General features: G+C 32.8%; 1 protein-coding gene across 1 annotated transcript in view; it reads right to left on the bottom strand.

Moving 5' to 3' along the window:
- The window catches only part of LOC121369873 (mitochondrial carrier homolog 2-like), a 19583-nt gene extending 7835 nt beyond the window's left edge, over nucleotides 1-11748 (bottom strand). Inside the window, exons 1-5 of the mRNA XM_041494949.1 lie at nucleotides 11654-11748; nucleotides 3878-3962; nucleotides 3196-3302; nucleotides 1708-1800; nucleotides 1175-1254 (exon numbers count right to left, since the gene is read on the bottom strand). Of these exons, the coding sequence (XP_041350883.1) occupies nucleotides 1175-1254; nucleotides 1708-1800; nucleotides 3196-3302; nucleotides 3878-3962; nucleotides 11654-11743 (455 nt within the window). The 5' untranslated portion in view covers nucleotides 11744-11748. The remainder of the gene's footprint in view (nucleotides 1-1174; nucleotides 1255-1707; nucleotides 1801-3195; nucleotides 3303-3877; nucleotides 3963-11653) is intronic.
- Nucleotides 11749-12031: the final 283 nt, after the last annotated feature.

Raw genomic sequence — 12031 nt, 5'->3', positions numbered from 1 at the left:
GCGAACACGTTGATAGCACCGCAAATTTAATTATGTGGAAACTTATTTCCGATTTGGTATAACATTATTTACCTTATAATATACGCCCAACCCATATCAGAATCAAGCAGTCAGAGGTCCGCAAGGTCACGTGATTCTGTAAACCTGCCTGGTCACATGGATTTGATCGAAGTGACACACAGTTGCGCGCAAGTCTGTTGTTACGTAACCTCAGTTTTGTTTGTTTTCTTTGTAACTTTGAATGGATGTTTTTGGGTACCACCAATAATTAAAAATTATTTCTTCTGATATTTGCGTTTTTCAATTTTCTGTATCACATGTGCGTGTTCCATCAATAACATGTCTTATCAGACATACAAACAACATTGATGTCTCGCTGACAGCATGTGCGTGAAATCGTCATTGAAAAGAGTTTGGCAAATGAAATATGGGTAATTTTGATTTTATTATCGGGGGACACAAAGGTACTTTTTATTTATTTCATATTTTAAAACTTAAACCTAATATTTGTTCAGAATTACGAAAAATAAAAACATACCAACCTGTAAGCAGCATTGTCTGATTGTTATAGAATTCTGACATGGGTCAAGGCTAGTAGACCAGTTTTTTTATTTTAATGTGGTGAAGCATTGTAATAATATAGCTAATTTTGAATTTGAATGATGTCAGCATTCCAATGACGTAAATTGCATCTCCTTACAATAACTATAAGCTGAATACATGACATTTCCTTTTAAAGAACGCTGCAAAAATTCCAGTGCAAAATTGCTATTGAAATTTTGTTTGTTTGAAATTACTAATGCATCTGAATGTGTTTGAAGAAAATCTTGTTAATAAAAAAATGTACCTTTTACGAAATATGGATTTCAAGTGAAATCACGATAAGATATGATATATTTATTGAGTACGAAGCCAAAACAAGGGTGCAAAGAGTGACTGTCATTGACCTTAGTAAATAACTAATGTTTATTACTGTGGGATTAAATTTCACAAAAAAACCCCAAAAAACATTTCATTGCATACTTAAATTTGTGGATCAAAAAGGTTATATCATAAATTTGTATTATATGTATACATGTATTTAAATTTTCATTGTTTTTAAATTTGTTGACCACACTAATCCACAAATTACAGGAAAATAAGGCCATCACGAGTAAAAGTGAGTTCACAGTACTATCTTATTATTAAAAGCTCACCATGAAATGGATGGCTGACAACAATTCCTAGACACCGCCCTACAGTTTCTTGAGCTGTCTGAGGGAAAAAAGAGAAAACAATATTCATGTGTTTATTATTTTATGCTACAAACTGGGTTAATTTATTTAACAGTAAAATGTGTGCCACTTAATCAATTATTAACAAAGACAGATTAAAAGTTTACAATTATACAATTTAGAATTACAATGTGTACATAGTGAACCAAATAAACTTTACACTTGTAAAAAAATTTATTCAACATAAAAAGACAGTTTAATATTTGTGTAGTTAGAGTAATATGTTGACTGATCACATCCTACAACTTCCAAGAACACATTCCATTGTTATTAGACATGCACATGACAAACAAAAGAATTCAAGTAATGTCAGATTGGATTGTTGTTTCCTGGCATTGTTATATGTAAGAATAGACACAGAGATCAAGCTAATAGCACCAAGTATCCGTGTGATTTCAAAAACGAAGTGTGATTTCAAAAACAAATTACCTACCTCTTTGCAGAATGCACTGATCCAAACCAACAGTTCATCACTAGTCTGTTGTTTTCCTTGTTCCTCTTCATTTTTATTGAATTCCTTGAATGTCTAAAAGCAAAGAGGAAGAGTTGATCACTTCAACAAAAACTGAAGCTGCCATCTCTATCAAGCAGTCAGTTGTCTTCAAACAGGGTTCATACACTTTTGTTATCTAACAAATCGTTAATGACTTTTCATGGCTTTTAAAGGGACAGACCCTAGTTTCAGCCCGTGAAAATTAACACTAAGTTTAGTTAATCTACAAACCTGTAAACGCATTTTGGATAAAGTTACAATTGAGTGAAACATGAGTCTGTGACTTTGAAATGGCGAAATACCCTAAAAAATTGACTAAATACTCGATTCCATAACTGTTACTTCTCAGACGCATATGCATTTTTAAAAATATGAGAAATGCATTTTGTGATATTAAAAACACCAGGATGACTAAAAACACTTCGAATGTACGAAAATTGATAATCTAAACCATAAAATCTAAGAAAAGTATGATTTCAGTTATCAAAAACGGCTCTAATAGTCAAACATATGCCTTAGTGTTTAAAAACTAGGGTATGTCCCTTTAAAATAAAGGCATTTTCCATTCCTTTTATTTTAGAATTCTTCTCTTTTTTTTCTGCAATTATCAAATTAAACATTACAATTTTTTTAATAATGTACAATTTTAAAGCTGCACACCCTAGTTCCATCCAGCGAAAATAAATTATAATTTGGTTAATCTACAAACCTGTAACATACTTAGATCACGTTTTTATCAAATGGAGTGAAAAAGCAGGTTTTATATCGATAAATACCATGGGAATCGACAACACGTCTTGTGAAAAAATGCAAAAAATGCATTTCGTGGTTTTACAAACATCAGGATTACCAAAAAGCACTTCAGGTGAATGGAAATGTGTATTCTAAATAATAAAATGTAAGTAAAGTGCAATTTTATTTGTGAAAAATGGGGTTTAATAGCGAAAAACAACACCGTAATGGTTAACAAATAAACGTAACTAGGGTGTGTCCCTTTAAAGAAAAAAAAGTTTAACCAATTTTAATTTTTCACAAGTTTAACTTAAAATTCCAGACTTTTCAGTCCTGAAAAAATTACATTTTCAAATTCCATGACTTAATATTCCCTTATATCATTTAAAGTCAACAAAAGACACTTACTGCACTTCATACACAATAAAATAATACATCCAAATGGTAATATTTTTATGAAAGGTTATTTATGGTTTTCTTTCATCGTTTTAAACTTAAACTTAATATTTTACAAGTCTACAACAAAAACATACAAACATGAAAAAAGCATTGTCTGCTTTGACAAAACTATTTTGACATGGGTAATATTAACATTAACTGTAAATCACTGGAGTTTGTAACTAAATGCCAATGTGAGATGAGGTTAGCAGAAACATGTATAAAACTGTTGAAAAGAAATCTAAAATTGCAACTTACCTCTGTAACAGTGCTCTGCACCACATTGCCAATGATTTGTGACGCGATCCGTGGGAAGACTCCGCTGTACAGACCCCAGAAACCATCAACACTCTTTATGTGTTTGACTGTCAAATCATTCACAGGGCAGGTTAACATAGGTATACATGCTAATTGCTCTTCATGATACAATATAATTAATATTGAAATATGCTAGAACAGATAATACAATATATAATTTATAAAATGTTTGGGTTTGTTTTATTTATAGCAGAATCAACATGGCATGTTATTTAATTTCTTATATATTGCTGGTCCAAATAATAAATTTAAATTACACATAAAATGTTCTTCATATAATTATGTAGTAATTCAGTTAATGTTTATCTAATAAAGCTACCTGTATATTATAACATGTACACCGGCCTCTGTGGTTTGGTGGTTAAACTATCGAACATTTTGAGGCTTGTATAAATACTGGGTTCGCCTTCTGGTACTAGTTTCCACCTAGAGAGATTTTAACTATGCAATGGGTAGGTGCAAGACCACTGCACAGACTTTTCTCTCACCAACCACTAATGACTAATCCTCTAGCCTGTACAGTCCAGATAGCTGAAGTGTGTGTGCCCAGGACAGCATGCTTGAACCTTAATTGGTATAAGAAAGGAAATAACTACAAATTAATTAATAATAAACCACTTACTATATTGGAATATATTTGGATATACATAGGTTTCCTTCCCAAAGAGAGAAACTGATGGTTTTGGTGGCAGTGGTTCATATCCAACCTGAAAACAAAACAAAAATATTTCAATTTCAGTTTTCACCATGATTAGCAAAATACTTTTATTCTCATGTGTTGGCATTTATTTACATGTAGTTGTCTTTTTGGTTTGTATTTTATTCTTGGTGAATAAAATATATAATGCTCGCATTAATTTAATGATTCACAGTCTATTAGCACCCAAGATTTAATTGTCACGAAGAACATGACAACTTTCACTATTTTTCTAAGTAATGATATTACAAACAAAATGAATCATCTTAATTTGGGTCTTATTAAAAATATAATAACAATTTACTGCCACAAAAGAACACTACTCATGGCTAATTAACCCTACAATCAAAAGAAACATATCCAACAAAGTCAAGTGATTAAAAAATATATATTTACCATCACCTTTTTCGCTTGACAGGTTGGCCACAGATGAATGCGCTTTAATCGTGCAATAACATACTATTTTTATTATTTATTGTAGTGATGATCCAATGATCGATTATAATCGAAAATTTATCAGTTAGGCACTATACCGATATGATGATAGACTATAAAAATCCATAACTGATTGCGTGGGAAAATGTTAACAGTAACTGTTCCTCCAGTTTAGATGATGGAATTGATATAAATATGTTAGGTGGTATTTGTTTCATGTGTACATAATTAAAAAATATATTGAATAGTTATATAAGTAAAAGTAACCATTTGTTGGCTCTAGATCCCAGTGAATACGTCCACCAGTAACTGCATCGTTCTTATAATTCAAATTCTTCTTATGTTTGTATAATTCAAACCGATTGTTTGATCGAAAGTTGGTCAGTTAGTATCAACAAAGTAAAACTGATAATCAATGAAATAAACTACATGACATCTAAATATTACAACAACGTGGTACTAGTATTGATTTAGAATGTTAATGATACATGTATCATTTATGGATTAATTACATAGTAGTGTCACTAAATATAGTGGATTTTATTATGCCAAAACTTTCCAATTTGTAGAGTGTGCCATTGGGCATTTAAAATCTATAGTCCGGTAGATGTTACCATGGATGCAATAATTAAAGACATTTTTTTTACAGTTAACAGAAAACACTTAAAACCTGGCTAACAAACATCTTTTTTGAGCCAAAAGAGTCAGGCTTATTTTTCTGCTGAACAACCTCTCACTATATAACCATGGAAACAGATGGACGCGGATTGGACCTTGGTCGTTCGTTGGAGCGGTACCACTCACTATATAACCATGCAAACAGGTGGATGCGGACTGGATCTTGGTCTCTCGTTGGAGCTGTACCACTCACTATATAACCATGCAAATAGATGGATCTTGGTTGCTCGTTGGAGCGGTACTACTCACTATATAACCATGCACACAGGTGGACGCCAAATGGATCTTGGTTGCTCGTTGGAGCGGTACCACTTACTATATAACCATGCAAACAGGTGGACGAGGATTGGATCTTGGTCGCTCATTGGAGCGGTACCACTCACTATATAACCATGCAAACAGGTGGACGCCAAATGGATCTTGGTCGCTCGTTGGAGCGGTACCATTCACTATATAACCATGCAAACAGGTGGATGCGGATTGGATCTTGGTTGCTCGTTGGAGCAGTAAGGTATAGACATCATATCAGCAAGCCTTCAGATCATTCCAGTATATTCAATCTTACAATCTTTCCATTCCCAGTCTGCAGCTTTTCGTGGTAAGATGTGTTTGTTTCACCTGAGCACACTGCACGTGCTTTCGTGTTTTGTTTTTGTCAACGAAATGGAGTTTTCTACTGGGATGTATGTGGCAATTGGAACTGACTGAATGCTGGGACGCTTCTAGTTTCGGCAGCCTGCACCACCAGGTTGGATTCTTTTTAGCAAGATTCCTTGCCTCCAAGTCATTTTATTTCAGCTAACTTTTGTTGACATGTTTTTCTATGACTCATATGACAGCAATTCTGCAGAACTCCATGGTTGTTTGCGTTTAGTCTCTACATGTATGAGCCTGTCCTAGCAGCACTCGAAGATTAACTGCCCCACTCTAAGAAGAAATAGAAAGCAGGTTTGGCCCAACTGTTTTCTAGACTAAACCGTAAAACTGACGCCAACCCTCAAACTAACCCTAACCCTCAAACTGACCCTAACCATAATATAACCCTAAAACTGACCATAACCCTAACACTAAAGGTAGAACTGACCCGTATAATATTTCTATTGACAGATCCTACTACAGGTACCTGCACCAACTTGATTGAAAACACATGGTGGTGTATAAAATGCCAGTTGCCAAGAACACACACACGGAAAGACCACTTCTATCTCCACTTGGTAGAATACATGTACTGTGTATTATGAGGAAGCGACAATTTATTTGAGACCTTTTTACGTGATTGTTCGCAGTTGTACCATCCATAAAGAGGTGTTTAGAAAGTAGCTTTTATTCTGTTACTGACAGTGGCGCCATATTGGAAGGAAACACAATTCGCCAGGTGGGCCATTCCGTGGTATTTGGTCCATGGGTGTGGAAATTTCAAAATGATGTATTAAACTAAGTTTTTATTATAGCTTACAGTTAACACCCTTAAGCACATACAAATATACTTTTATTGCCAATTTACTTATGTTTTATGGGTTTTTATGACGGTTTTATTTGAAAAAAGAATTTTTGTAAGCCAGGACGTGACATTTGTTTTATGGTAATATTTCATTACTGTTATGTCAAATTTAAAAATTAGCTATCAGGACATCACATCTAAAATATACTACATATGAAAATACTACTTTGCCTTCTTTCATATCATAATTAGTATATTAAATTATTTTTCAAAATATATAATGTCACGTCCTGGCTGATTTGACATATAAAAGTTAGTTTTATTTAAAAACTATTTTTCAGAAATAAAAATCCTTTTTAATCCTCCTCCTTCTCAATGTTGGCAAAACTGACTAGATAATGCACATGTACTTAAAAGAAATTACTTTTATTTTCGATATTTTACCCTTCACCATTAAGAATCAGAAACAGAAAAAGTGGAAGTTCGGGAGAGCATGTTCGAATATTTAACGTAGATTTATGGAGATTAAAAAAAATACTATTATCAGTTCTATGCTTCTATATTTTGACCAAACAGTGAATTATTGATAATCTACCAATTTAAGGAATACTGTATTTATACCAAATGTTCCATTTTGTGAACCCAAACTGGTGTACACATACAATAAATATTGTGTCAAAGAATTGTTAAAATAGAATGTTCTGATAAAATCTTAAGTTTATTCCTTGGCAGATACAGGTATCCAAACATGAATTAGAATATATAAACCAACATTCCTCTAGTGAAGGATGTAATTGGTAAAGATACATGTTGATCATAAAACTTGGGTTGGAGGAATTCAAATCAGTTGTGTCGATGAGATTTTTGCTATTGTCAACCATCAACAGTTTATATTAATATACATTGTTGACAGTTTGGCCTATCAGATAATGATAACCAGAAAGAAGAAACTGTCCAAAGACTAATTTCTATACTGACTGGGGTTCATATTTTGAATTCCAATTAAATCAGATGATCATAAAAATACCAGCAAAAGGCAAAATATAATATATTTTAATTCTAAAACATATGGTAAATTGCAAACAAGAATTCTTCAGAATTAAATGTCTTGCCTATACCCCAAACTTATTCAGCGTCATTGATAGTACATCTGTAGATATCCATCTCAATGCATATTAAAAATGTTTCTAAAATATTTTTTAAAAATCGAACCTAAAAAAAGTTAATTAAAATTTTAAAATAATAAAATTGAAAAACAAATTTTGACGTGCATTAAGGAGAACATTCATAGATAGAACTATAAATGAAGCTTTACTGATGCAGGACATGTAATTTATGAGAAATGAAGCTACATTTGTACAATCAATGTTGAGCTAAATGCAAAAATTGATGCCGCAGCCAACGAAAAAGTAACACGTAGATACTTCGTCTTTTTAGTTTGTACATGTATTGTACAGGTAGGACAAAAATCACCAGACTTAGCAACATCAGGATAAGCAATCTTGTTTACAAATGATATGGTTATGGGTTATAAAAGTATATTATATGAATATTGTACGAGAATTTTGTTTTGGCTCAACGACAGTTCAATTAATTAAGATTTTATGCACTTATTTTGATGATAAAAATACTTAAAACCAGTAAATATCATTGGTTTCATAAACTAACAGTGTTTCATTAGTAGTATTTAATATACATATCATTTATTTGTTGTATAAGTGAACTGGACAAAAAGTCACGTCCTGGCTCGTCACGTCCCGGCTTGTACTGAAATTTTTAAAAATAAATGTTATATCATAAAGAATATTTTTTTAGTAAATTGCTATATGGCATTTCGAAATAGACTGGATATTGTGTTAAACAGTGTATTTCAATAAGCAAACATTCTACCAGCAGAGCAGAGTTTTGGAATTGACTGCAGTGTTAAAAAAATCATGTCCATTTTCGTCACTTCCTAGCACATTTTACTTTTCACTTTATAAGTCAATTTTTTTTACAAAAAACAAAATTAGGCCTGACATGCTAATACTACTATATGTAATGAACCTATAAATGATAAAACTGAATTTCTATTTAAAAAGGACTTTTAGTTATGGAGATCATAAGAGTCAGAATGTCACGTCCTGGCTTAAATCATTACCACGGAATGGCCCAGTTGAAGTGTTTTGCTAGTTGGATTATTTGGCACGTGTTCAAAAGTTTATACATTTATAAAGTATTGGAACTGAATTATACGATGATAAGAAAATGATAAAAAATATATACATAACGAAAAGAAGGTATTTTATTTAAATTTCTTCATGTTAGAAATGCTGGAACGTTCGGAAGTCTTGCCAAAACTGAAAAAAAAAAAAAACTTTTTTTTTAAAAGGTATTGTTTATAGTTATCCTTAACCATAACAAATATTTTTGAAATCTGAAGGTGGGAAAATAAGGAACGTTTGCCCAAGATCGGGTACGACACGTCCTATAGGTTGCACTATACCAATTAATTTCCGGCTGGGTCGAAGTTCGAGGTGTACCGAACTTTTGATAGAGAAGTTAACACCACAAGTCCTGTGATTGGTTATAAATGTGAGTGTGTTGGTTGTAAAAACAATTAGTTTCATCTGGGCTAAAAATGTATGCAATTTTATTTGATGTAGTACCACCGTGTCAAGTAGCCTTGTGCTTGGAACATGTATGGGGTACCTGTAAAAAAAAGTACTAAAATTTTGTGCGAAACTAGGGGTGTTGCAGAAACATCTGGTTATACCGAAAATGAGCCATGAAAGGTACCATTTTCTGCAGTTAATACTTTGAGGTAGGGGTTGTAGTACTGATATTTATGGGTCACAGTTTGGTTGATATATTGCATATAGTGTTTTTAAACACAAACGTTAACATGGTCGCCTATGGGATTTGAATTGGTATAGTCCAACCTATAGCACATATTCAGTGCATAATAAAAAAGATTATGATTTTTGTGATTTAATTAAATTAAACTACACTATTTGATTAATTAGCCGTCACTCGGCCATGCAAGTTCACAATGACCTTGACCTTGACAATAATTACTGTACATAGCTCTGAATGGAGTTTGAACAAAAATTAGCACTGAGGAAAAGTTGATTTTGGCCTATAATTCATACTATACAGATTTGAATGTTCTTATTTACATGGTGTTTGACTTGCCATATACAACTGCTCTTAAATATGTTAATATATCTAGGCAGTCTGAACTTAGATTTTAATAGCAATTTATTTTTATATTAAAAATAACATGTGCCAATATTGGGATAATGTCTTTAACTTCTATAAACATAGTTAATGTTTCATGTGTGTACTTCTGATAGCTTAACTTTTTAAAGACCTTGATTTTTATTGTCCTTTTGGCATATTTATAGGGTGCTAAGTCATATTTTAGACAAATTTGTAGTTTTAGGGGAAATTTTTTTTTACTTTGAAGAATTTTTTTACCAAAGCCATAATTAAAAATTTTGTCACTATTGTGCCTTCTGTTCTCATTTATACATAACAATAAGCTTGTTAAACATATCTTTAGGTCTCCAGATCAAATCTTTTTTTAAAATAATCACTTAGTTTGCTCCCATGAAGTGTATTTTAAGTGTATACTAGATTTGGAACCAATTTTTCCAGATTTGATTATCTACCTTGGTGTAATTTGATGATTTATTTTATTGTTAATGCTGTATTATCCAATGTTAATAGCTAAATGATATGCTGGATTACAGATTGTAGGAATACATCCAATATACATATTGTATTGATCTGGATTAGAAAATAATGCAATAAAATAGATGTTCGGGTAATTATGTCACTTAAAAAAAGGTTTTTTTAGTAATGAATCAAAAATAAATATGCGAAAGCTGCATGATAATTCCAGATATTACAAATTTTTAAAACCTCCAACTACAGTAGGGTATACATAAAATATAGTCAGGAATATTGGTGGCTGCCAATGGTTTTGATGGTCCAATTTGAAAATCTGCATAGCTGATGGATTTGAAATTCCCGCACATGGTAACTTGAAGATGCCCACACTCAGCATACAGGATTTTCTTCCAACAGTGATGTGCAGGACATTAAGTCATTACTTCATACAGATGCAGTCATGTTGGTTTTTCCTTCCTCAGACATTGTATTTTTTTAATACTGATATTTCTTTGATGTGCCTATTGAGGTCTTCATAATCTAGGGGTCAGTCAAGTACATGTGTTTCAATGGAATAAGTTTAAGGAGTTGAGGTACTCTGAATAGCCATGCTGTCTCTACATATATAGCTGAGCACACACACACATCTGACAATAAATATCTTCAGGAGTATTATTTTAAAAAAAATTATTTTTTCAAATATGACATATTGCATTTGTACAAAACTGTACAAAATACATGTGTTTTGTGAGGTGTACATTAAATTAGGTTGCACTGTAGAAACAACAGTTTCAGTGAGGTTGTCAGTTTATGTCAGAAGACACCAGATCCTGGTTGTCATAAAAACACATAATTCACCACCTTTTGAAACATGTATGTTATCAGTATAGGTTGCACTATACCAATTAATTTCCGGCTGGGTCGAAGTTCGAGGTGTACCGAACTTTTGATAGAGAAGTTAACACCACAAGTCCTGTGATTGGTTATAAATGTGAGTGTGTTGGTTGTAAAAACAATTAGTTTCATCTGGGCTAAAAATGTATGCAATTTTATTTGATGTAGTACCACCGTGTCAAGTAGCCTTGTGCTTGGAACATGTATGGGGTACCTGTAAAAAAAAGTACTAAAATTTTGTGCGAAACTAGGGGTGTTGCAGAAACATCTGGTTATACCGAAAATGAGCCATGAAAGGTACCATTTTCTGCAGTTAATACTTTGAGGTAGGGGTTGTAGTACTGATATTTATGGGTCACAGTTTGGTTGATATATTGCATATAGTGTTTTTAAACACAAACGTTAACATGGTCGCCTATGGGATTTGAATTGGTATAGTCCAACCTATAGTGTACGCAGCAAACGATCCGGCGACCGGACGCGGAACTGCATTGTGCACAAACGTCTGATAAAGCAGAGAGCACTTGCCTTGTTTTGTGCATTCAGATGTTGTCAGTTACCACTACATATGGTCAAAACACTTAACTGTCGTATTTTACCTGAATCAAAACCTTTGCATACCCAAGAGGGTGCATAATACTGGTAACCAAAGCACCTGCTCCATACTGAGCTGCAACAAGAGCAGACATTTTGCTATTTAGGTAAAGGAAAGATAACTCTATTCAAATAGGCTTAACAACTCACAACGGTATTACACCACCATTAATTTTTCAATTTGTCTCAAATTATAAAAACTAGTTTTACCATAATATTTATCAGGTTCTCATGTCTTGTAGCTATCTGTACTACACGTCACTTCCATCAGCTTTTGCTGACCAGTGAGAATATCAAGGCTGCTATAACCAACTACTATTAATAATATATTCTCATCTACTAGCCATATAATGGCATATTAGTTAGTGCCATGGGTAAGACCA

The sequence above is a fragment of the Gigantopelta aegis genome, chromosome 4, assembly GCF_016097555.1.
Source record: "Gigantopelta aegis isolate Gae_Host chromosome 4, Gae_host_genome, whole genome shotgun sequence".
Classification (NCBI taxonomy): Eukaryota; Metazoa; Mollusca; class Gastropoda; order Neomphalida; family Peltospiridae; genus Gigantopelta; species Gigantopelta aegis.
The sequence above is the reverse complement of the archived record's forward strand: the minus strand, read 5'-3'. Positions and strand labels throughout refer to the sequence as shown.